The sequence below is a fragment of the Chamaea fasciata genome, unplaced genomic scaffold, assembly GCF_029207755.1.
Source record: "Chamaea fasciata isolate MVZ Bird 193981 ecotype frontalis unplaced genomic scaffold, bChaFas1.0.hap1 SCAF_12, whole genome shotgun sequence".
NCBI classification, from domain to species: Eukaryota; Metazoa; Chordata; class Aves; order Passeriformes; family Sylviidae; genus Chamaea; species Chamaea fasciata.
Window position 1 is genome coordinate 2,190,001 of NW_027094097.1, and position 27,500 is coordinate 2,217,500.

General features: G+C 39.6%; 2 protein-coding genes and 1 long non-coding RNA gene across 8 annotated transcripts in view; 1 reads left to right on the top strand and 2 right to left on the bottom strand.

The window, feature by feature from the left end:
- Positions 1-15,691, bottom strand: part of LOC136296161 (uncharacterized) — a 28,962-nt gene extending 13,271 nt beyond the window's left edge. The window contains exon 1 of the long non-coding RNA XR_010722871.1: positions 15,633-15,691. This is a non-coding gene — a long non-coding RNA (uncharacterized lncRNA). The remainder of the gene's footprint in view (positions 1-15,632) is intronic.
- Positions 1-27,500, bottom strand: part of ZNF536 (zinc finger protein 536) — a 345,885-nt gene that overhangs the window by 152,778 nt on the left and 165,607 nt on the right. The window lies entirely within an intron of this gene.
- Positions 19,233-23,714, top strand: LOC136296160 (uncharacterized). Its single transcript, XM_066195034.1, has 2 exons — positions 19,233-19,463; positions 21,179-23,714. The coding sequence occupies exon 2, from the start codon at positions 21,458-21,460 to the stop codon at positions 22,196-22,198; it is 741 nt and encodes a 246-aa protein (XP_066051131.1). The 5' UTR covers positions 19,233-19,463; positions 21,179-21,457; the 3' UTR covers positions 22,199-23,714.

Here is a 27,500-nt window from a genome sequence, read left to right on the forward strand (position 1 = left end):
ATTTAAGCACAGAGTTTACCCCAGAAATCAAGGAAATATTTGAAATAACAAAACCCATACACATAACTTCAAACATGCTCCTGGCCTTTAGTTTTAATCTTCATTTAGCTTCCTACCTGCTGCAGCTCTAAGAGGTCCAGTAATCTGTTCCAGCACCATAAAAAAAAAAGTACAGTCATCCTAGTTAAGTCCACAGTCTCTTACTTATTTATTGCTGAGTATAAACATCTCCTGGCAGTGTCTTCACACATCTGTGGGCTGGTTGTTCCCTCTGTGGCTCCTTCATAGCCTGTGGCCTGATGACTTTTTGGGGGTTAGAAATTTAAATGAAAGGAACAAAGAGAGTCTTTCATCCCCCAGCTATAACTGAACTAGACCTGTGTACCACTCAGCACAAGATGCTTCAGCTTACGCCAGCTCCTGTAATGTCAGAGTCAAATAAAAACCTTGTCATTGATAATGGTGGCAAGAGGGGTAGCTTATTCATTTGTACTTCACAGAGTATCTGTGTGGAAAACAATCCCAAACTACGAAGATAATCAAGTATTTCCAGAGGTGTTAATTTGGGAGCCTCCATTTCATTTTAGTACACCACAACTTCAAATCCGAACTTGAATATAGACTCTTTCATTGAGCTCTTTAATCAAATTCATTTGTAAATTAAGCTACAAACAACCTGTCAAAGCCCATTAAGACACCTGAACAAAACTCTCCTGGAGTACGCACTGTTCACCACCACGCAGTATCGCACATCAAGCCTCAGATCTACACTGCTCTTCTCTGTGGCTTTCTGCAAACATGTTGGGATGCAAACATCCTTTTCAATGGCCTGCCTCAAACATAGTTTCCTGTTCACATACAAAGATGGAAACACTAATGTAAGAACATAAGAATGTCAGAAAATCTAGCCAAAAATTATTTATTTTCATTCATTGAACTGTTGGCCACCTTGTTAATTTCCATTATATATCCCCTACGAGTTTTATAGTCCCTACAACCTTAGGAACATATCCTGTATGGAGGAAAACTCAGCGTTATTTTATCAGTCATTTATCTCATTCCACAGAAACATCAACTTCCAAAGAAGTCTGTATTTCTCAGTACATGTAATATAAAGCTACCTACTAAAAAACACATTAAGAAAAAAGCCTGACATATCTAAAGAGTATGTAATTGCAACAAAAATTCTGTTGAAATAAAAAATCATAGCTGATGCCGAAGCTCTGCAACCCCAACCTCCATCAACAGGCTTGACATTAATTGTCAAATCAGTTCTTTTCTCTTGCCTGGCTGTGGGGAGGGTAACTCCGCATAGTCATGCCCAGGAAACGCACCAGGCTCAGCTCATTCACAACCTGGGCTACCAGACATGGAAAATCCTCCTAGTACTCCATAATAACTACCCCATTTCCTCATTCCAGAGGTGCCCAAGCTCAGAAACCAACCCATTTCCCAGCACAGAGCCAGAATGGGAAGGGAACAAAGTTTTCCCTCTCTGCTGCTGAGAACTGAGCGTTGCTTTTCACAGTCCGGTCACAGCCCAGCGTAGTGTTTGAGCTGCGTTTTTGCTTAGAGCTCAGCGAATCCAGGATTTGGGTTCGGGAAACTTATGTGCTTCATGAGTTGTGAAAGAGTCCCTGGGTTAAACACAGCGGGGTTTTCTGAGCACAGAAGCTGGGAATGGAAGTAACATGTGGAAATTTTGGACTCTTCGGGGAAACATGTACAAGGCATGCCTCACTAATAACTCACTATGAACAAAGGCAAAATGTTCCTCTGTGTCAGTAATGATATCTTCTCAGTTCGGCCTTTTAATACTGATGTCAACAGAAGGCCCATCCAATTTTAAAGGTAGAACATATTTCAGTAATTTTTACCACAATTCTCTACCATATTTCATAGCAATAATGCTGCTACAGCTACGATGATCTAAGGACGTAAGCACAGCAGAATTTGAAGTAACAGCTTATATTAAAACCTTAACTACCACTAAAACAGCTAACATAACCTGGAAAAGCATGAAACGTATTTCAGGTACAAATTCTTTTTCAAGAACAGAGCAAGCAAAAAACCTCCAGCTCAGTTACTGAAGTCAAACTCAAAACAATTATTCCTAGTTTATGCTTACATCATATTTAATAGTGTTTTTTGATGTGGGGTTATTTTTATTTTAATGAAACAACTTTAATATTTATTTTTAAGGGAAAATGAATGTTAAGGAAATAAATTACTTGTCTTGGTTTTCAAGATATCCATTATAGCAAACACAGAAGCACTGAACTCAATATGCCTGTGGGGTAATTCAGCCACGGCCAGCCCTGTGCTATTGGGGTGAAGGGCAGACCTGTAAACCAATACAAGTCTGTCCTGCACCTTACAAATGTTGTGATAAAATGGAAATTTATTAGAAAGGTCACTGTCAGGGACTAATCATATCGGAAATCTAACCATGATGCTACTGATGACCCAAACCCTGAAAGTCATTCCTTCAAAAACTCTTTTACCATACATTTCTGAAAAAATAAGGGTTTGCGGGACACATCTTTCAGTGCTGGAAGATACAGTTAGTAGCTGAAGAAAATGAAGAATCTGCTAAGTAGAGCTAATACCACGGTTTTTTAGTGATATTTCTGGATACTGGGGTGAAAGACATTTTTTACAAAATCCTCTAATTCATAACTAAATAAATTGGTTATGAATTTAAAAGAAGTGTACATTAGAAATTGTTTAGGCCAGTAAAATTTAAAAAGCTTAACTCTCCTTATCCACAGGCCAAAAGGAATCCTGCAAGATTTGCATAGTCCAGTCTTCTGATAACGGCCCAGAAGAAAAAAAAAAAAAAAAAAAAACAACAACAAAACTGTACAAAACTTGTTCTATCTCCAGTATAAACTTACTGTTAATTGAAGTTTTGATAACTGATGATAAAGCGTGAACTACTTCATCCACCACAAACTCAGACAATATTATTTGGATGCAGTTTGGAATGCAAACCATCTACTATTATGTTTAAATATTAAAAACCAGAGGGGAGGGGCTCAGCTCATTCTCCCTGAGCTCAGCACGCCCCAAACCACGGCATTGCCACCATTCAGCTCCTGTCCACAAATGTTCATCCAACAATCTCAGTACATTCAACAAAGAAAGCTCATCTGTACTTTAGAGCAGCAGAGACTGGAGCATATAAAGACAACATTACTTGCCAGGGCTTACAGAAAAGTTTGTGGAAGCAAAGCAGCTCATTTCATTTTGCTCCCAGTCCTATCCCTGCCCCATGACATCAACAACAACCTTGAAGTTGACTACAGGGGTCCTAAATATTTAAAGCGTTATGTTCAACTCATTTCAGCACGTATGACCTGCCATGCTGAAGGCAAACATCACAGGTAGAAGCTATCACACAAATCAATACTACTGCGTCACTGCATATAGAGACTGTTAGAAGAAATGCACGTTGTAAGACACTCGCAAAGTTATGCTGACTGAAATATTTATAATTGCAGAGTGGACTTGACACAAATGAACATCTTATTTTAAAAATGAAAACAGAATCCTTATTCACACGCTGCGGTGCAGGTACGAGCTGATGGACCTCTATGACCTTGTTTTCTAGCCCTTTCTAATCTTTCCATTTTTTTTGCTTTCATCAAGTACCTCTCTTTGTTCTCAAACACTTCTCAAGGAACTTTTATTGCAGTAATTCCCAGTACTGGGAAGTTCATCCACTGGCAATGGTTCAGTGAGAGCCCCAGTAAACGTTGCTGTTGCATCACAGACCAGGGAAAGACATTTATGACTATTTCACTGCAAGTCCTAGAAAACAAGAATCCTTAACATAGATTCTGAGAACTTTAAACCACAGAACCTTCTTAGGTGGGACGAGTACAAACTGTCAAAAGAGTTAAGTTTTTCAGATCCCAAATTTGGATTGGGATGACAGAAGAGGGAGAGCTTTTGAGTTTATCTTCAGATAAAATTCACAAAGGGCTTAATATTTATCACATAAATTTAAACACTTTTATCTTAATAGAATGTAAAGTCCAACAGAGGTTGTAGCAGGTGTGTTTACACAGGCGCCTCTTCACCTGTCACAGGGACAGAAAGCAACAGTTATTAAAAAGAATTTGAAAGAACAGGCAGTTAGAAAACAGAGTAAGGAAAATGGTATCAAATTGAAACTGCATGGACAATTTAGGCTTAAAGAATGTAATTACACAAACTAAATTATGGGAAATTCTCCTTCTGAGAAAAACAGGGCATGGTCTTTAGTCTGACAAGTGGCCAAACACGTTTCTTAGCCTGCTCAAAAAACTCCTCGTAGCACCTGTGTCTCATAGCACTGGAGCAATCCACAGGGAACTGGAATCCAGTCTGCAAATCACAGCACACCTGAGCACAGCTCCCAACAGTGACACCATATAAGATGGTTCCTTTTGTTTCTTTGATCAAGAGTCGAGACTTTTATTCTAGGTCCAGCAGTGTAGTGAGATAAGCCTGGGACTTTAGTCAGGATGGTTAAAAGCAACTGATTTTTCAGAAGAGCTCACTACTGGCAGCTACTGCGTCTTCAACTGACAGTAAATCCTTAGTCCCTTTGATTTCAGCTGCTCAGCTGTACAGCGAATCTAATAACATATATATATAGTGGAAATGTATTATAAACATACAATTAATAAAGGTGTGAAGGTTGGGTAGTACTCACCTGTTGAGTAATGCTAAAACTGTTGAACCTTGAACCTCCCCTTCCTATTTAAATAATGAGATGTTCCCTGGGTTTGTAGGGCAGCACTACTGCAAGTTACACATGAGCCAGATGGACTCCGTTCACTATCACTAGTAGCAGCCACTCCCAGCACAGACTCTGATGTTCCCATCTCAGCCAGTCTCACCCAGGGTGATCTCCAACGCTGCCCTGGGAGCCCCTCACCCCTCTGCTGTACCCCAACTTCTCATGGACCCTCTGAGCAGCCAGGGGAGAAAGTGCTGCAGCATCTCCTCTGCAGGGCATGAACCTTCTGCCTGGTGCAAATGTTCCAGTTTCAGGAAACAAGGGGGCTGAAGGCAGCAGAAGCTTTTCTTACAGTGATTTTTGTCAGAGAAGTGATTGGTGAAAGACCTGAGAGCATGTTCTGCTTTCACAGAAGGAGAAGAAGCATGCAGGAGAAGTTGAGGAAATTTTCTATCTTCCTCTTCTCCCCAAAAGTCTCCCTGTTCTCATCTTTGAGTGAACTGGAGACAGCTCACCAGCTCTGGTTTTTTCTCTCCAAAAATAGTAGCTCTGGGTACTCAGAAAAACTCTCAGATATAAAGCTGGATGCTATTAAAATGTTGATTATTTTTCAACTGTATTGCACAAAAAGATTCTGAACTTGGTTTTCTCCCATCTGTAAGTCTAATGCTGCTGTTCCTATGCAAGCAAAGCCCTCCATTCAAAATCAGTCATGTTCTCTACTTTTTCTGTTTTATTATGATCAAAATGCATATTTATACCATTACATAAAACTCATAGAATATGTAAAAGCACATAACCACAACTGCAGTAAAAATGGACCAGAGAGGACTTCAATGATATTAAACTACCAAGTGGTTTAGCTTTTTTCCAGAAAAGAAGTCTCACAATGAGTTTTCTTTGTCCCTTAAATGAGACAATTTTAACATAGTAGTTTGCTGTGCTTTCAGTTTGTGTATAAACGATGTAACAAAGCATACAATTATTTTTTTTCTCACGGATTGTAGTGGAAAGCCTGAAGGAAATTTTCTTAAATTTAATGCTTACTTCTTTCCCCAAAAGAATATTTATCTTTAAAATAAAATTAAAGAAAAAAAAAAAAAAGGAGTTATATTTTTGGTAGCAAAGGTTTTAGCATCCACTAAAATGTCATCTAAAGTTGCCAGATAAATACTTACATGCTGCTGATGACTGTTTGTTTAGGAAAAGGAGATTTAGCTGCTCACATGTTCATTAGCACACACAGAGAAATGGATGAAAAATTCTTTTGGTACTTAAAACTGATGCCATGGCTGCTGCTTACAAGTATTTCTAATACACACTGGGTAAAAAGTGAATAATGACCAGATTAAGATATTAAAGGAAAGCAATGATTGAACTTTTTTTTTCTTTTAAAGAAACGAAGCAACCAAAAAAACTGCTGCTTCTTTTTTCCCTCGTTACTTTATAAACCTAACATGCTTGAAGCAGATTGCCTGTTATTTTAGCAAATATGGTGATTGCTGAGCGTGCCTGTGCTTTTACATATTTGAGTTTTGCAATGATTCAGGCATTATTGCGCTGTAATAGGTGTGGCTGCCTTTGAAATGTAAGCTCACAGCTTCTGTAGTCAGTGAACCATTGCTGATAGGGCTGACTAGTCAGAAGCAAAACTGGCTAGTTATGAAACTACTATAGTATATTCTTTATCTCATACACATTTAAAGGATTTACCTATCTATCCCACTGCAGACCTACTCATTGAGTAGGAGCCAACAGCATATGATTGTGTTAATTAATCTGCTATTGTGAGTAAAGGAACAGCTGCAGTGGTCTCGTGGATACGTTGTCAAAGGAAAACAATGTAATGTTAAGCTTCTGACTGCATATTCAGTTACAAAGGAGGTTTACGAGAAGTTAAATTCATAAATCACAGATCATTTTTATAATAATAATAAATATCATCTGACCTTTAAAGGAAAGGTTTTAGCATTCTTAATTTCAGTTTGAAATATGTTCTGAAATACGATACTTAAGCTTTAACCCAATTCTTTGTTTTGAAAACAAACATTCCCCAGAAATGATAGGAAATGGTAGTAGCTATAGAAATGACCTCTGACTGTACTAGATACATGCCATTGTAGTTTTAACAAAGATCAGAGCCCAAAATATCAAGTTAAAAGAAGAAATTGTTGGCTTCCATCCAATACCTCTTCTAATAAAAACACAATTTCCAATATTATACAGAAATGCAGAATGAAAGGAACATTCATTACAGGGAAAACACTTATTATTTACATAGGATTTTATCAGGTTTTTTTATATGGGGAAGGGTAGAAAAAAAGACTTTTTTCTAAGTAAAATAACACAATCACTTTTGTGATTCAGATCTATCCCCTACCAAATCCTTTTGGACGGTATATACATCAGTCCTTTCATAAACACCCAAGTGGTGACTGACCCAAAAGAGAGAACAAACAGGATTTTTTTTTATGGCTGACACTTAAAACATAACCATAGAAAATTATGTTAGAAATTCAAGTAGGAAAAGTTTCACAATTCAAAACTGCCTTGATTAAACAGAAACCTTGTGCCATGGCCAGTGTGATTTCGTGAAAACACCTTGAGATCCTTTTAATTCAGAAATGAATTGTTTCTTGAATGAACAGAGGAACATCTGATACAACCCTTATTTTAAATAACAGGGACCAGATTATCATTGGGCACAATCAGCAGAGCTCCACTGGCATTCATATGCTTATGCCACTTTACACCAGCACAAGAACTGGTCCAAAAAGTACTATCTGTCAAGTAAACATGTCAAATTATAGAATTCTTGCTTTGCTTTGTTTATTTCTTTTGACAGCTGTAGTTTGCTTTATTGGCATATATGCTTTTGATTAAATTAGCTGCTATTTTATTTCTCTTAAATCTTTCGTGTCTGTCATCTTTTTCTTTTCTCCTTATTTTAAAAAATCTGTTAAATCTGTGAAAACTACGACACAGTCCAGACCTCTGGTACACTGCAATGACTGATGATTTCAGAGGAACTATGCCAATTTAAGTCTCTACAATGTCCTGGCAACAAAAGAGATGTTTCACTTCAACTGGAGTGGAACATATAAGAAAGTCAGAAGTAGCTTTATTCACAATTTTAGATGTGATTTAAAACAAAGGAAAAAGAAGGGAACATAATTTTAGATACGAATCACCAGCGTACAACTTGGTAACCCAGCAGTGACTGCATGGCACCAAATAAGAGATTTCAGTCCAACAGCAGCCTCCAAGGAAAGAGAGTAGTGCCAGAAATTAGGACCCCAGTGTTTCAAACACACCAAAGAGATATCTTCCAAATTAAAGGGTTCTTCTCAATAAGAATCATTTCATGGCTCACAAAATGCAATATGACCTGTGGATGCCCAAATAAATTAATAAACCTAATAAAATCACTGGAGGTTCTTCGCATTTAGAGAATGCTGTTCTCCAAAGTAAATTGTGGTATTTTTCCATCCTGTACCCACCAAAAATAATACATGGGTTTTTAGAACTCCCATCTTTATCTGGGCTCATACACACTGTTATTTAACAGATCTGACTATGCTTTCTTAAAATACCAGCACACACCTACCTCCTGAAATACACACACACTACTCACCTCCGCTGTGCAAAATTGCCAATTGCTTGCAGTAGATCATTAAAACAACACTTTGTAACTTCAGTCAGGCTCCCTGAATTCACCAGCATCATTAGTAACTGGGTTGATGACTTCAGTGAGGTTGTTTGGGTTGGGTCTTCATGGATATTTAGTATTGTGTTTCTTTTCTCAAGTCAGAATTCTCAAATAGAACAATTCATTGGACTTTTTAAGGCCTGATTAAAACACTGCTATCAGCTGAGATTTAGCTTGATGTTACCCACTATTTTCATTTAACAAAATATGCCATAATTTTGGAGAAAATCATATATATATTTAAACAGGAAATTACAGCTTTGATTATAGTATAGTTCCTTTCAGGCCAAGAAGAGAAGAATGCATAGAGAGAAGCAAATTCCCTAAGTTTCCACAATGGAAATCTAAAATGTTCCCAGCAAATAATTGCAATGAAAAGGTACATTGGAATAAATATTAAATTCAGTCATGCTTATGACTGGAAGGCCACCCATACAGCCTCAGATATAATAACATTTTTTTTCCTGATGTTCTCTTTCCTTAGAGATTATATGGATCTATTCTGCCAATTAACAACTGAATTTTATCTCAGAGCCAGTTTTTCCTGGATGTTAATACAAGTTCATCAAATTGATACACGTTCCTCTGCAACCAGCAGCTCGTGGTGGACCTATGTGAGGTGAGAGAGGATTTCATGATCCCTTGGGTGGCCAGAAAAGCAAGTGAACTGGGGCTGATGTCAGGGAATAGCACCTGAACTGTCCATTTGGCTGTTAACCATTGTTAAAGGTCTCTCCGAAACACAGAACATCCTAAATGGAAATAAACTTGTCACCAACAACCCAGATATCTACCCCTTAATTAATGGAAGTGTGAAGGGTTTTGGAGCAATCTGGAGCTTGCTTATGGCTGTACATCAGTCAACATATCAAATGGGAACTATTCTAGGAGATTCCATCAATTGCCTGAGTTGAACAACTAGTACTGCTTTAGCCATCAGAGCTTAGCAGCCGCTACTTATTAAAGCTGCCTGCTTCAAAACTCACACTAATTTCTATTGTAATTGCATCTATTTCAATGGACTGGACATTTGCCATTGTTTGACAGAAAAAAATGGTCTCAGCCAGTTCAAGAAGAATAATGCAGCTACAGAGTTATCAACCTACTTGATAGCTGATACAATAGTACTTTTACTTTGGACCTACCCATGATGAATACTGGCTGCAGAAAGATCTGCAATTTTCTAAAAAAAGAACTACAGAATCCAACTACAGAAACTCAATATAGGCTGGCGTATAAATCACTAGACTGAAACTCAGGAGATGCTCCACTGGCTCTTCCACTGGAATACTGAATGACCTCAGGCAAATTCTTTTGCCTTTCTTGCCTAAGTTTTGCAAAATATGGAATGGAATTAGCAATATTTTACTTCCGCTCAATTGTTTGAGATTTATCAATTTAAAAAAATATCGTAAAAGCTATCTGTTTATGTATTAGATATGTAGAAGCTAACCAAATTATGCTAGCTAAATCTTTTTATTCTTAGGTGAAATAACATGTTGCTAGAAACAGATTTGTCCATCTTGGAATAAAACACAGATCTCTATAGAAAACTTCTTAAGAAAAGGCAAAATAGACTTCAAAACCAAGGCAGCATAAGGAATGGACACCATCTACAAAGAACCATGCATGCAGAGAAATCTTTAAAGCTTATGAGCCCATACTACCCCAGTGAGTCAGATAGACTTTCCTGAGACATTATCTTCTAAAAGCAGAGACAGCAAAGTACTTGACATGCTCTGTTGGTAGAATAAAGATGCATCCATTTCTAATGGCTGACTTCATACATGCATTCTGGCAATTGCGCAAATACAGATATTTGAGCAATTAAATTTGTTAAGATTTATTGTACTCACAGTACTTATTTCACACAGTCCTTATTCACAACCCCTTAGAGCTGATCACAACCTTAGCTAAAACTTCAAGAGTAACTCCATGGAAAGTCTTCCTGCCAGAGACCCTCTCAGCAAAAGGACACCTGATTAGCTTCATGGTAGATGTGGCTTTTACCAGTATACAAGGGACAAAAGTATTCTTAAAAGAAAATCAGAAAGATTTGTGAATCAACACAGCAGGAAAAAGAACATTAGCGCAGATAAGAATATGGAGTTTAATCACTACACAGATACATAGAGGTAAACAATAATGTACCATAAAATTAAAGTTAGAACAAAGGTCTTCACAAATATCATATTTCCAAAGCCCATTCTCAACCAAATGAGACTGTAGGAACATCTAGTAGCAACAGCACACAAAATTTCACCTTAAACTTGATGTCTGGACGCTGCTTATATGTGGTATGAGAAGACAGATATTACCACCCAAGAGTTGGTTGGTAGATATAAGAATGTCCTGATTTGATGGTACGTGGAAACTATGCACTGCTTCTGCTGGTGTCACAAACAAAGGCTACAAATTCAATGCCTTTCAATCCGAAATCTCTTCTTAGTACTAAAACAAATGTATAAGCAAAATAGAAACGGCAACAGGGAAAAACTCTGGTGGGTTTAGACTCTGTTCAGCTCCCATCCCAAATGAAGATGACAGCTGGGGACTACCAGCAGAAGCATGAGAGAATGAGGATTTCCTATCCACAGACCACTGTCACTCCACATCCCAGCCCCAGAACAAAGCATCTGATGAGGACATTAGGAAGTTCTCGCCATTAGGCAGTCACCTGGAAACAGATACTGAACAGATCTCTTCAGCCATTGGAAACACTGGCTGACTGCTGGATATCACTTAGCACTTCAAAGTAAATAGCAAAGGAACAAAAAAATAAACCTCCTAAGGGAAAGGTGAAAAGACAGAAGGAGTATAAACATTGCTTCCTTTTGACCCTGCAAGCAATGAGTGACAGCAAGAGAGACACCAAGCAGAATGCAGTTTCATTCTTGACAACACAGAATTAAAAAACCTCAATATTTTTAACAGTTTTCAGTTACCTCTGACAATGGGAGTCATCAGAGAAACTGTGATAAATGTGCCATGCATGATCAAGACCTAGCATCTCATAAAGAAACAGATTTAGGGATTTGATGTTGACCAAAACCTAAAATCTGTAAACCTGGCAACCTCCCTTAACCAGGCAAACTCTAGTAAACCTGTTAAATGCTTGTGATACAAGGCCAATATAGATGACAGCAAAGTTCGAACGATTCAGTATCTGAGATCCAAAAGAAAAGGAAGGTTATGAAGACTTGTTGGAAAACCAAAACATGTAGAGGAATACTCTTTTAATCTAATTGTCTAAACCAGAAGTTTGAGAATGTTATTGGCACAGATCACCAAAAGATGTGAAGACCTTTAAAGAGTTGTGAGGCAGAAGAAATTCATTAAAATCCATTGTCATGAGGTGCTAGGGCAAGAGAAACAAAAGCTGCTGCCTTGTCTGTTTTGTGGCTTCTTTGAGACAATTCTGCTGGCAGATTTTGCACCCAAGTACTAACAGAGATTACGAGACATCTCGTGCTTCTGCCAGGAGTCCCAGTGCAGGGGACTCCAGTGGAAGCAGCCTGCAGTACAGAAGGCTTAGGACTGCTTGTCTTCTCTGTTCCAGAAGAGCAGATTGCTATAAGCCTTCACTACCCTTAAATATAAATGCATTCTAGTGAAAAAAATGAGAGAGGCAACATGTCAGAGCAGAGACCTCCAGGGCTGAGCTTCCTGGATTGTGATTTTGGGCAGATTGCAGTGAAACAACCATCGTGGATACAGGTATCTCCCGAATATGCCACGCTCTGTAAGGGAAGTGGGACACACCAGATAAACGGTTTGATATCTTTTCACCCAGGAGGAGCGGACTGTCATTTTAGCTGTCTGTAGCTGTCTTTGTAGCTTAAGTTTAGAGTTACTGCATTCCAAAACCCAACAAAATATGTTAGGGCAGCCCCTCAATTATATCCACTTAGAGGGAAGAGTCATCCAGAAGAGTGCTGCCCAGCCACTGCAGCATAACAAAGCTCAGAAATGTCAGGAATTCTGGGTACCTGCTCCAACAAAGCACTGATGTTGGGTCGGACCTCCGCAGCCAAGGCTTCCATTTTTATAGGGTGCAGACAGTATCAGGAAAAGCAAGTGTTTTCCACACAAAAAGAAAAAAAAAACAACCAACCAAAACAAACATAAAAAACCCCCAAACAACAAACAAAAAACAACACTCAAAAAAATCCAGCCCACAAACAAACCAACCAAATTATAAACCGCATATAAAACACGGAATTTTACATTATTCACTCAGCTTACTGTTTTTCTGAGTATTTTCACCATTGCATTATCAAATCCTGTAATAATACTACTTTATTTAAAGTATTCTCTTCATGTGCATTAGAATACTCATCCCCTAGAGCTGCAATTCCTGAGAAAATAAGAAATAGGGGGAAATTATTTTTTCCAGCTCTTTATTCCCTTGCTTAGTCACTAAGAGAAAAAAACCAATCACATCAAAATTAACAAGGTTAGAAGACAGACAGGCAGATGAAGTCATGCACAGATCTAGAACCTCCAGATACGTAACCACACGCCTTACATGAGTAGTGAAAAGATGATTTTGAAATGAATAATGGCTTTTCTCTCTCTATATCTATTAGTACAGAACAGTCTGTGTGTGGCATTGTCTTGTCCCCTGGAAAAACCTTTTCTAAAATTCTCCCAGCTTCACAGTAATGTTAACAGGGAATGTATATACTCTATTCTTTTAAAAAATCTGTTCCTAAAGCAAAATAATTCTTACTGAACTGTGGAAGAAAGAGATCCAAAAAGAATTTTAATTAAATAAATTAAAACAATATTATTTAGCTTTTTTTTTTTTTTTAAATATTGGTAAGTAAAAGAAGGAATATGCCTGTTCTTAATTTCATTTGGTGCCATGATAAAGTAGAAGCACTGGAGAGTGGTAATCGCAAGAGTAATTTTAACTGCACGCTATAATATGCTGGAAGTGACTTCCAATGGCATCATTATGCAAAGTCTATTATATTTGTCAAAGCCTTTTAAGTAACAGCAATGGAAACAGTGAGAAGAATAGCAAGATGGGCCATCAGATGAAGAAGGAATCTTATTCTATGGAAAAATATTTGCACACTGCTTTTTGAATCCTCTCATGATAGTTTTAATGTTAAGGCTTCTGTAGGGAAACAAACACTTGCACTGATTATATGGGTCAAGACTTATTTTTTAGGAGATAACACCTCACTATATGAAATTACAAATTTGTAAGACAGTGCAGAACCTCTTCAGCAGCTATTCTTAGAAAACAAGACTGTTATCTGATCAAACATTTCTTGGTACTTTCTGACTTGGTACAAGTCAAAGGACATTAAGAATCACAGAAGAGAGACTGTTTAAAATACAGGACACCTAACCACTCATCTGGATTATACTATCCAGAATCACTGCCCAAATGGAAAAAGCATGTCCATTTTTAAAGTAGCATTAGTACACAGTGGGGGTTTTTTATGGCATCAACCAGAAATACTATTCTGGCTTACCAATCACAATACTTTCTATCCCAGGCTATTATCTCTGCAAACCAGTAGCCCAAAATCATTTATCCAACTGTTTAGAATTTGTGCAGAAATGTCTTAAATGGATGGTATCTTGGTATCTCTTACCAGTATTTAATATAAACAATTACACAAAACATAAAGTAGTCTGATCAATTAAGCAGGAAATCGGGGACTAGAGAGTCCTTTGAGATCAATGCATTAAAGACACTTGGAGGAACTGGGTATTATTCTTTCTGGAAATTGTCTTTAAGTATATTACAAGAAGACAAAATTAACCATATTCTTAAATTCTCTGAAATACAGCAGGTTCCAGAGGGAAAAAAATCCTTGTAGGAGTATTGCAGGAAGAGGCATGGGTAGGGTTACAAACCCTCTCAGTGTTTAAAACCACGCCCCCAATCCTGGATATACAGGTGTGCACCTCCCTTTTATATTTTTTAATAACATCAAGTCTCCCCAACAGGATGTTTGAAGTCAATATGCCCACATTGAAAGGAGTTCCAATCATACGCACACAAGAAATGGCAGAAGAAGCTTTAAAAAGACGACATGCTAAATTTTCAGTCACGCCAGGCTCAAAACTCATTTTTCACTGCAATTTGCAGAATGGAGACTCACAAAACTCATGCACATATTAGTCCCTCACTTCTCCTCTAGAAGTCAAATTCAAAAAAGTGGGTGTTTTTAAGAAAAAAATCTTTTTTTTTTCACATTTAACTCTAAGTTTCTTGCTCAATTTAAAAACCAGCAGCAAAATTAAACATTTTCTTAACGAAAAAACCACTGACTGCATGCATTGTAAACATCAACAGCTACTAAAGACATCTCCTAGATTTCATGTCCCCATTGTGTGATCCAGAATCCTAATTTGTCTATGTAAAATATAAGCAAAGCAAAACTGCACTGCAGAAATCTAAAATACCATTTCAACTGCTCTTAATTTACCTTTCGTGACCCAAAGCAGGGCCTGAGATCTGCACTCCACTCTCCCAGCACCTTTTGGGTATGGCAAAATCCAATCATGGAAACTCTACTTAGACAGAATCAATTCTTTCCGTACTAAATTTAAAATAACGTGGACTAAGTCTATCTGATCTTCTTTTCCATTAGATCTAGCACTCCTGAAAAGCTGTGGCAGAATTTGCATTCAAGATGCTGACCAATAATGAGCGTTTTAACTTACTGTGGCAAATAAAACTTTGTGCCATATGGCTGATTAGAGATGTACTCTCTCTTTTTCTTCTCCTCTAAACAGCTGGGTGAGTAACAACAAGCAAAAGACAGTCAGCAGCTGCACACTGTTATCATTACTTTGATACTGCTTGAAGGAATCTAAGCCTTCCACAGGTATGCACCTGAGATTAGAGGCAAAGAATTTTCTTCTCTAAATATGAGAGGAAACAGCTATGGGAGTTATAATTATGTTTTACAGGTGTCATCAGAACAATGCTTCCAAATTTTACCCAGAACAAACATACCCTCTTTCCATTTTGCGATGGAATTTTTCAAAGACCTTCAGGGAAAAGATATTATTGTACAAAGGCAAGAACAATGAGTAAATAAGTATAAAGGCAAACACTTCTATTGCAGACTTCCCAACTTTATCTATTTCACCCATGCAACTTTAGTGGTTATCCAACAGGATCTGCAAACAAAGCATTAACTGTCAAGCCCAGTGTTTGATTACCGTGTACCAGGGATTCCCAGGCTGGAATGGCAGTGCACCCCCACCGCTGGCACCAGTTGGTAATCAGAGGAGAATTAATGAGTCACGTGCCTCTGGCTCCTCATTAATCAAACAGGGATGTGGAAATGATAATGGCCGAAGGAACTTCACCTGATACTACCTTCTTTGCACCCTAAGTTTTAGTGGCCACAGGAATGCCTGAGCTGAGTGCCAGTTGCAGCTGGGGCTGAGTGGGAAGAGGGAATTTGAAAAAAACAGGTAGAACATCCTGCAAAAGCAAGTTACATTGTGGACACCTCTCTGGCCACACAGCTCTCGCCTCCCTTCTACCATCCCATCTGAAAGGGAATGTAGTTGATAGCTCCGAAGGGTAACATCTTTTAAGTCTTTCATTGCTGTTTTATTATAAATTAAAAGCAAACAAACAAAAAAGCAACCAAACTAAACCACAGACTACTGTGATAATACAGGTGTTCATGAGACAACAGCAGCTAGCAGCTGTGTTACCTCCTGTCCCCAAGGTCAGTGCCCCCACCTGTGGAAGGAAAGAAGGCAAACTCTGTTCTCAGCTTTCTCCTTCAGGGAGCTGGAGACCGCATTTTGGTTTGGACTTCGGAGACTATCAGGATCATTTCTCAACTTATTTGGATGGTGGTTCTTCCTTCTACATTAAATTAGTGCATGGGTGGAATATTTCCCAGAAAAGCACAATAAAAGATAACAATACAGTATCTATAGGAAAAGCTAATTTTTTTTCAATTACATCTTTATATTTAAAAAGACCTTAGGATGATTCTCAACCAGCCATCACACTAAAAGTCACCACTAGAGCTGTGCACTCAGTCACAGGGTTAAGAATTTTGAGAGTTCACAATAAAAGATGTGTAAAGCAGCACAAATCAAAGGAATCGTTGTCCAAATTTCACAAGCTACTATATTGTCTCATGTAACTCATGAATAGGAAAAATAAAACCCACTGGGTATATAAGGTTTCCAACTAATCAGGGAATGACAATTACAGTGCAGCACTAATTGTGGTCTTTGTGAATATTGAAGGTCTTTTTCTATGCACACAGATACATTTTCAGGACAGAAACCACCCTTTTATTGTTGGAAAGCACCTAGAAATCTCTGGACACTACTCTACCAGCAGCTGTGTTATTTTTCTTTAAGTTTAAATTATTGCACATGGCTATCGTTGCTAGGTAAGACTTGGCTTCCAGCTTTGTAACACTGATGGCTGAAGTCTGGGCTGGACTAAGAAACAAGCAAAAATTCAGAGGTGAAAATTACCTCTGTGGGGGTGGTTTGTATTTGCTAATGCCTTTTTAAAATTGTCTTGGATATTTGCTTGAGCAAGGTATTGCCAGTCTCTGCTCTCCAGGCATCCTAGCACTTGTACTCTTGTTGCTTTCAAGTTCAGTGTCACCAAGATACTTTCAGGCAACAGATCATCTAATAAAGAACAATATGATGTCAGTGTGTAATGACTTCTTGAGAAAAAGAGTGATGTTATTCAGCAATACAAAGAGACAGTCTCACTTTCTTCTCAGATAAACAACTTGGTAATGAAAGATTTTTTTAGAGGTATAGAACAACTGAAGGAAATTTAAAGGGGCATAGCAACTTGTATGTTAAAAAGCCCAAACACCCACATTTTAAATATTAATAACAGACAGAGCCACTGATTCCATTTCTATTGACAGGAAATTAAAAAATAAACACATAAAAATTCAGACGAGGATTTAAAAAAACATTATCCAGTGACAGACGCTGAAGAAAGGAGTATTTCTCAAAACACAACATTTACAGAAAAGCAGTAAAAACTATCACTATGCTCATGTTTGTACTAAACTCACTTTGATGTAACTGATTAAAATATAGTAGATGGCACTGGTACCTCATGCAGGGTTAGAAGTTTTCAACTACAGATGCTACAAGAGTGTACCTTAATAGGCAAACAATGCACAGCAGTCAAGTAGTGTCAGGAAGGCTTGAAGTGCACCTTTCTTACATTGCTTCTTATACTTTAAGTCCCCTACACTGTCCAACAGTGCTGAACATCTGTACTGTAAATGCAAATCAGGTCCAAATCCCTGAATATCTTTGTTTTGTTTTGTTTTTTTAATTCACTAATGCCACCAGCACTCTGCATGTAGCAAAAAGATGATCATTACAAGAAGATATCATGAACCATTTTTAAACAGAATGCATTTACATTTACCAAAATCTTATGGATAGTCTTGGTTTTGTTCTTTAATAGTGCTAAACAGTCACTTGGGAAAGCATGTTGTGTACAAACAGGGCACACACAAGCTTAACTCTCCTGCAGCTTCAGACAGAAGTGTAAAAAGCAAGCTGGAGTCCAAAGGCAAGGAGGTAGAGCTCTGGTAAATCTGATGCAAAGCCTAATCTGTCTTTTGTCTGTACAGTCTGTGGAATATTTGAAAGGGAAGGAAACACACCAGCAAACATTGCATGTTACTTGTCTCAAGGGAAGTTCTGAATTTTTGATCACCCACCCAATCACAGATAATCAAAGGAAGGACCTTGCAAACCAAAAAAATTCAGGGAAGGTCATCTATTTCTCCATCTCTCTCCCTTCATCTGGGTTGCACTCCAGCTTATCAACAGGCTTTGTTATAAATGCCAAGAGTCTAAGAAAGTAGCAGAGGCAATATTTATGTCATGAAAAGCTATTTCTAATGTTACTTTTGTGTATGCTTTGTTTCAGTATGCAATGGAGTGGATGGACAGCTTTTGTGGTTTCCTCTCACTCCAAAGTGCTGTGCCTCTTTCCTAGTGCACAATCTTGCAAGTTTTTTAGAGGAGTGACATTCATGTTGTTGGCACTGTCACAGGCAGACAAACCCAGTTAGCTCAGTGCTAACTGCCTACTGAGTTTGATCATTGGTGTGAGACGGGGTTGCACTGACAAAATACCAACCACAAACCTGGAAGACTCTTTGTTCACACTCTTGGCCCTTCTAATTTATACTTCAAAAGATGATATTAACTGGTATGAGAACAGAAAATTATTCAATTTTTAATTCACAGTTGTAACATCCAGTTAAGAATACAGTAGCAGAAAATAAAAAATTAACTATAAAGCTAGCTGGCAAAATAAAACTTATAAAACACCTTCATAATAACTCTTACATGCTCAAAAGCTGTGGTAAATGATCAGAATTGTAGTGTTACTTTAAGATAGTGAAGGGTTGATGAGGCTGGTTGAGAAAAGCATGACCAGGGCCTCTTGCTTATCTTGCACCTGGCTGAAGCAACGTCTCTGAGGTCTCATGGCCCGATGCTATTTCAGTGAGGCACAGGAGAACATCAAGCCTCGGTACCAGCCAAAAGCCACACTCCCTTCGCTGTGAAAAACAACACTTGTTATAAATCTGTTTCATTAAGGAGATAAGGGTGTGCACAAAGACCCTCTGATGAAGGTCAGAGAGCCTTGGCTGCCGCCTCAGTATGGGGAGGAGGAGGGCCAAAGTGTTTGTTCTACCTCTTTGCCAATTATAAATTCTGACAGAGTAACGGAGACTGTCATTAAGCTTCATTAACATATTGACTTACACATCCCTCAGGATTCAAATGAAGGAGAACATGGGACATGCAATGCATGTATGACCACAGTCACCAAACCCTGTCCATAACATGCAATTGTTCCATCCCCTCGGGACAGACCAACATTTGTAATGTCAAAGGGAGGCGTCGGGGCACAAAAGGCCAGAGAAGGAAAACACCTGTGGAGGAGGAAAACATCTCTGCCTGCTCAGGATCAGCCAGTGGATTGCGTCTCTCTCCTTCTCTTGAAGCCTTTAGGTGAGCTTTGCGCCTCCAACTGCGTTGGAGTACACTCGGGAATATTCACTTTACATATAAATATAAATATAAATATAAATATAAATATAAATATAAATATAAATATAAATGGGAACCTGCTTTGCTGTTGTTTCAATAAACCTTCCATGAGCATTTGTGAACCTGGATTAGGCAAAGTCCTCATTGAACAAGATCAGGCTAATGGAACTGGATTGATAACTGCACTCACAGCACTTCTGTACTCCTGCAAGTTCTTTTGGACTCAAACAGAGCTAGAGGGTTAAACTGGCTGAAATGAAGACCAGCTGCACACAACCCCTCTGATCTCTGAAGACTGGCTGGGACACAGAGGGGTTTATTTTCTGCTAAATACGCATACCCTTAATGCAACAACAGCTCACTCATCCTTCCACAGTATAAATGTCAATTGACATTCATATTATCCCTCAGAAAAGAGTCCAACTGTCCCACTTTTTTTTTTTTTTTTTCATGGAGGAGTCAGATTACAAGGATACTCATTTTCTGGTAGTATTTTAAGAGTAAAAAACATTATTCCTTCAAGGTATAAGTACAGTTACAAATTATTTCCTTAATCCTTTCTCCTTGGTATGATTCCACATCTGAAGCTGACTACTAACATTATGCAGTTGATTAAAAATAGTTAAAGATACAACTAAGGAAGCTACTTTCTCTACTTAATATATAGAAATGACATAAATTAATCAGCTCAAATGTGGGTTGTCTTTTTTTTTCTCATTTTCATTCAAGAATTTACAGAGTTATTTTAAGTTGATCTGATGACTTTCGTGTTGTTTCTATTATAGCACCTATCCATCAGTGACTGTTTTGAAAATTACTGAATAGAACCCAGTGTCTGAAATGATCACTATAAAAGAGTCTGCCCTGTTTTGTTTTGGTTTTCTTTTTTAAATCCGACCTTTTGTATTTTTATTCTCAATACAGTGGTCTTCATTTTCTTTTTGGTTTGTCTCCTACGGACTTTTCTGCGAACACAGCAACAATGAAAAAAGACAGTTTTGAAACACTACCTTCTGTACTTGCCAAAATTTACTCTACAGTTTAAGAAAGTCCTGCTACTTAATGTCTGGTATTTTCTTTGGCTACAGAACTCTTTGAAATTCTGACTAGAGCTGTGAAAACCCTGATGATGAACAAGCACAGTAGTGCAGTGTATTGAGGACGTAAGTTCAAAAATCTTCCCAAGTTTTCCAGGCTCACTAGCCTCATCAAGCTAAATTCAAGTCAGCAGTGCTGTTCAAATACAAGTCAGGAAGTAAAAAATACAAAAATGTTTATTCAATCAGAATTCTTTCAATAGAAAGCATAGGAGCTTAATGCCAGTCAAGGGCAGGAAATGACTAAAAGCCCAGTAAGACAACACCACTGGATCACACACTTACATTCACCTACCTTCTAACTGTGGTACCTGGACATCCTTCGTTCACAGTAAAAACTATACTTTACAAACACTGTAAATTGCACGTTTCACACTGTAAAAAATTTCAATTCAGTTCTGCTCAAGTTTGGCTGATAAAAGATCATTTCATGCACTTTGGGGAAGAAATAATATGAAACGAGTGCCCTACACACTCTGATTCTCCACACCTTTGCACAATCATTTATATTTTTGCAAAACACATGTAAACTGGCACAAAGTGCTACTGTTCTGATTTGTCTTTATTTCCCACTGTTAGGGGGAACAGCTTAAGAGCAGAAGAGTGAAAGGAAGGACTGTAAATGACTCAAGTGATCTGGCAACGGGGAATAACCCTTGATAAAGCAGTGTGAACAGCATGGACCAAGTTTGACAGTGCCTGCATCTCCACTGGGTGTTGCTTCAGGGATCCCTGATTAGTGAGGTAACAGAAATAAATTCACTCTCTGCATTCCAGCCCTGAATTTGCGGTTTATCCCAGCTGCCTGCCTGTGCCCACTGCCACATTTGACACAGTTGACAGGATCCGGGAGCAACCATGTCGTGGCTAGCGAAAAGGTCAAAAAAGCCAAAAAAGCTGACAAAGTTGAAGAAGTCAGGGGCTGGGGAGGCTGTGGTGGTGAATCCCCACATTCCAGGATGGCCCAGCACCGAGCGCTGGACCCCTGTGGCCACTTTCCTTGCCACAATGGCTGCTCCAGAGACGTGGCCCGAAATCGACGACGGGGTGGTGGTGAACCCCCACAGGGTGGAGATCGCCATGCGCGGGCTGCCCTGGAAAGCGGCATCCAAATCCTCCCGCAAGCTGGCGGGGAGGCTGGGATGGCTCCTGGCCACGGGGCTGAGAGCTCTGGACAAGGAGGTCATAGCCCTGCAGAGCAAGGTGGGCGAGCTGGAGCTGGTCACCTACGCCCGCGCCCGCGACTGCGAGGCCATAGCGCTGCAGAGCAAGGTGAGGGAGCTGGAGCTGGTCACCTACGCCAGGGCTCTGGAGAGGGAGGTCACAGCCCTGCTGGGGAAAGTGAGGGAGCTGGAAAGGGAAGTCGTGGCTTTACGGGCTGCAAAGGTGATTGCACGTGAAGTAACCACCACCAAAGCAGAGCAGTGCTACGAGCAGCAGCGCACTATACAGCAGCTGGTGTCACCTAGGCATAAATATGTGGAAAATAAGGTGTTGATCTCCCAAGTTCATGCTCCAGCTATGAAATCGCCACGGGATCCCAAGGAATGGGATGGAAATCTTTGGGGTGAGTACTCAGACTCTGAGATTGAGATTTAGCCAGATTTAGCGGATAGGAGGGTGGCATAGATCACACACATTTACACTCTGAAAGAGTTCCAATTATGCATTCCTAGACAAGGAAATCCTTTTGAATTAGAAATAATAATTCTAGATTATATAGTCTCGTGGGGATTGTGGCTGATGACTGGACCAAAAAACAAAACAAAAAAAAACCAACCTGTAGAATTTTGGTCCAAGTTATTCCAAGGCACTGCTACACATTATACCCTGATGGGAAAATGAATTAAAGATGTACCTTGGGCACTGCAAGAAACTGAAAGAATAACCGGCCAAAATAGCATGACTGTACCCCTTCAGTACAAAACACAGTGAGGACCAAAAATCTTTAAGATGGTGTCTTTCCCAAAATATTACCCACAGAGGAAATGGAATTGCTTATACCTATGGATTGTGCAAGCTCTTAATCTGGATGTGATCATTCATATAATAACTTCTGACAATGCAGTACAGTTGTCTCTATCTTCTTCCTTCTATTCTATATCCTTTGTGAATATCATCTTCTCAAAAGCTTGTATTTCATGTATCTGATTATTTCCTGTGCCTTATCTAGGGAGGGAGGAACTAGAACTATGTTATTGGTGTCACAGACCCAATATCCAGTCAAAATTCAATCTGAAATAGCACAAGCCACACCTCTCCAATCTGTGTGGCCAATTACCCCATCTCCAGTTATCAAGCCTGGAGTAATATTAGCTGAAGAAGCTGGACCAACCACACGTGTATCACTGGACAGAGATGATGCTCCTGTTTTCCTCCGCAGGCTGCCTTGTTCTACTTTTTAGTCTTGTCTTATAAGCACATATCTTGGATACAATTCTGCAAAATCAATACCTAAATAGTTGTGTGTGATTGTTTTTTATTTTAACCAACTTGTCATTATTTTCTCTGGGAAGTGTCTGTAGACAGGTGACGTGTGCCCTCCTGTGAGGTTTAACTTGGACATCCAAGGCAGCTGTTCCGTTATATTTGTGTAGTAACTGCTGCACACTGTGGAACCTTGCAACATTGGTTGCTGGAGAACTACATCCCCCTTCAACATCATGAACTCTGTTCCAAGTCTGAAGGCATGCGCTGCTTTGACCTGGCTGCAGAAACGGTTGGAGTGGAGGATATCATTCAATGTCTCAAGCACTGCAAATCACAACCTGCCAGTGATGCCTGCCAGGAGGGGTGGCACACTTGACTCAGAGCATTATATGCTTATTTGTTTATTCCTTTTCCCCTATGCTTAAGTGCCCCTGTAAATCCCTCACCCTTAATTTCCAGCCCTAGCAGCAGTGGTCTCTTGAGCAAGGGGGTGGAAAGTTGGGAGGAACGGGTTAAAAAGCAGAAGACTGTCAAGGAGGACTGTAAATGGCTCAAGTGACCTTGCAGCTGGGAATAACCCTTGATAAGCCAGTGTGAGCAGCAGCCAGTGATCCCCTGGCATGGGCTGAGTTTAAGAGTTCCTGTGTCTCCTCTGGTGTGCCTCTGCTTTGGGGATTCCCCAGTTAGCGAGGTAGCAGAAATAAATTTACTCTTTGCATTCTATCTCTGAGTTTGTGGTTGTCCTGGCTGCCTGTGTCGACTCACACCCCCACTCATGTGCAGAGGTGTCAATGCCAACACACCGCACAGGGGAGCAGAGAATCAGGCTCCACAATCTCTGAAGACACATTAGCACAGGCTCCTGTGAAAGGATAAGCAAGGACACTAAAACCACTGAGGAAAAGAACAATAATGTTTTTCATTGATAATGCTACACATGTTCTTAGTAATGAGTCTCTCAACTCACTCTAAGTAAAGCAATTGGCATGTTCTTTAGATAGAGCAACAGTACAAATACAGCTGTGTATATCTGACACACAAGCGTTTGATTTTGGACTTGCTGAATGTTCAGATAGTTGATGAGATCACTGTTGCTGCACATATAAAGCAAGGTATCTGCAGCATGCCTAATTCTGATACTAATCACTCTCCTCAGCAGACTGAGAACCTGCATCAGGGTCACTCCTGTGCATCTTTTTTTGCCCTCAGATATTTTTGCAAAAAAATTGCTATTCACCACAGGGGAGCTGGGAGGAGAATGCCTGGGAATTGATGGGCATCAATTGTACCCACAGCTGTGAGTTCTTCAGTTCTAGCTGCTGCAAACATACTTTCAGGTCTTTTCACAGCTCTTTCAGTGCAAAAGAAATGGAGCCTATTCCTTGGTGTTATTTCAGCAGCCTCACTGGCTTCAGTTTCTCTCCCCGTGTTCAGGCAGCTACTGAACCTGTCATCTATATGAAGACTGAGAGTAGAACAAGAGACGTACAATCCTGCCATCAGACACTCTCTTAAATACAGACAAACTTGCTGTGTTTTCATATGAAAGGTAGTGCAAATGATGTTTGGTGGGTAAGTAACATGGATCCCCTTGTGACCATACTATTTTCATACCTCTCCCTTGTCTGGATTTCACAGCTACCATGGTGCTATTGCATTGTCCAAATCACACAGCTTTGTCCCTTTAGTGTCAATGAAAGTGAGTTTGGTTTTCACTGCAAAATATCAGTATGTTCAACAATAAGTTTTAAGAGAGACTGTCAAAGAGACAGTAATAGAAAGTGTTCAGTATTTGTTCGCTATTCCTCCTTGCCCTTTTCAGTAATGTCCACTTTCAGTCCTTACCCCTTTTACAAACAAAGTTCACTATAATTATACTGTGGTGGTCACCATCAAAAAGTCAGCATTTACACACAGTTACTACAGAGCAGCATCTGAGCAACCACAGCATTATTTCTACACAGAATAGGAAATACCTGTGGTGATACTGATACCATAAGAGTGGTAAATGTGGTTCTATGCTGCCTTCGAGTTCTTCACTGTACTGGCACCATACCTGTTTCAAGTCACTTTTCCAGTTGCAGAATAACAGGGAATATATTAATCATAGCAGATACCTACTTGATTAAAGATATATGCACATACCACATACCTAGACCCATAAGATCCATAAGATTAAAAGAAAGGCATAGGAATATACAAAATAACAGTAATTGTCATCTTCCAGTTCTGTGATTTTTCCCCTTTACATATATGGCGTCTTTATAAACCTATCTACTTCTAGTTGCTAATCAAAATCAAAGATGTTCTGTTCTTTCATTGAATTATCTACAAATTATGAAAAATGGCTGTTTGCTTTTCTTTTGTTCCCAGAAATCTTTAAATCACCTTTTGGTCTAAGTCAGATCATACCTGGTATTCCATAAACTCCCCAGGAAAGTGGGAAGTGTTTAGGATGGGTGCTTAAGACATTTCAGAAAGTCTTTTCAGATTTGCTTCTGTCCCTCTCTGAATAGTTTTGTTTAGATCACGGAAAGAGAAAAATATGCACTTTTTGATAGATAGGCTACTCCCCTACCTTGGTGTTAGATAAGATGTGAGTAGACCAGTTTTCAATTACTTTAGGATATAGGTGGTAAAGCATTCCTTAAAATCTGATGAAGAGGTCATCTAAAAAGAGACCCAGGAGGAAGACATGGCTAGAACTCAAGAGAGAAATGAACAGGAAACACAGCTGACAGAAGTATGACTGCATAAATCCCACTTACAGCCATTCTTACAAAGCACATTTAAAAAATAAATAGCAGTGACTCTACTGTACTTTTAGTGATTTTTCGTGGGAGATCCTTCACATCAACACTGCAGTGTCTCTGTTGCTCCAGAAAGATCAAAAATGAGCTCAAAACATCAGACACGGCCCAGAAGTCCCATCCTTACTTCTGCCTCCTAATCTTTAGTTTAATATTTAAACAAGTCACTGTGTGACGGAGGCTGTCCATCACTGAGCTCCTGGGAATGTCACACTCCATGTGACTGCTGTGCACAAACAGAAAATACCACACTGGAACCATATCACCCTCTCCTTGGGCCTCTGCCTAATGTTTCCTTCCCACTCACTCTTGATAATACTCCCTGACATGCGCTGTGAAACTGCAGCCAGGCTCCTGGGAGTGACTGAAACCCCAAGGTCACTGTCCAGCACAGTGAGACTGTCTACCTGCAGCTAGCCCAGGCAGTGAGGGCTGAGCGCAAGGAGGGCGCCTTCATCACAAATGAGAGCATTCAGCTGGTACAATCAACCAAATCAAGTAATGAGCAGCAAAGATGCCACAAGTTCAGGCTGGATTTCCTAGTGATAAAGGTGAAGGGATGCTCCACAAATGGGAAGAATGTTAGCTAGAGTCTTCTTAAATTCCACTTGATTACCGCCCATTGATGCAGGTACAAACCCACCAGTAACAAAGGCCCTGCCACAGCTCCTCAAAAACCCCTCAGATGCAGCTATCAAATGGACATGAAACGGATCAGAAATCATGTATTTTATACACAGAAACTCTCTCTGCACCCCTCATGGAACTGGAAGAGCTACCAACCCCTGGTGCAAGCCAGCCTGCTTAGTAGGGACTGCAGGGAACAAACTCAGCTCCAGCAACCACAGGCATTTTCCCTGCACTGGGACAGGCTGACAATGCTCTTTGGTTCAGCCCTAAGGAGGCAGGCTTACTTTCATTACCAGAAAAATAGACTGGAAATGTTTCCATCTCTCTTTTTAAGCTCTAGGGACTTGCTTTTATCCAGACCAGTAGTAATGACAGATGTCAGCTGTGAGTGACAGCATTGCTTTGGGAAAAAAGGAAAGTCCACTTTCCCTGCACTGCCAAGTGACAGCAATTCAAGCCACCAGGTATGGAGATTTCTTACCAATATTCAACTACTCTTTTACCAAGAGGACAGGAAATCGAATTTTGGCAAAATTATTCACGACTTTAGGATCACAAAGCCTATTCCTTAACTTCCTAGAAAAAGTCAATATTTCTGAAACTCTTTGGGTCTGGGGGCTTGTACCCTAACCCGGGGTGTGATATTAGGGCACCTAGGCAGGCTCATCCAAGCCAGTGGCATTCAGGTGTCCAAATCAGTGTCAGACTTCCCAGAAAGGCAACACGGGGTTGGGCTGCATTTTCAGCTTTCCCCATGCTGTATTAGAGCCAACTGTAACAATTTAGTGGTGCCCCTACAAGCTGTGAGAATGGCCTCAACAAACACCAAGAAACGACTTGTATATATAACACTGAGATAGAACTGAAATACATTATGGCGTCAATTTTCCAGAGACCAGTGATTCCCATTCTGGACACCCACAGACTACAATCTGAGGGCTAAACACAAAACTGCAATTTAGGCTCTTTTACCTGGCAATAAAAGTACTTTTTTAATGTGACCGCATTCTCTGTGAGAGGCAGGAAAGAGA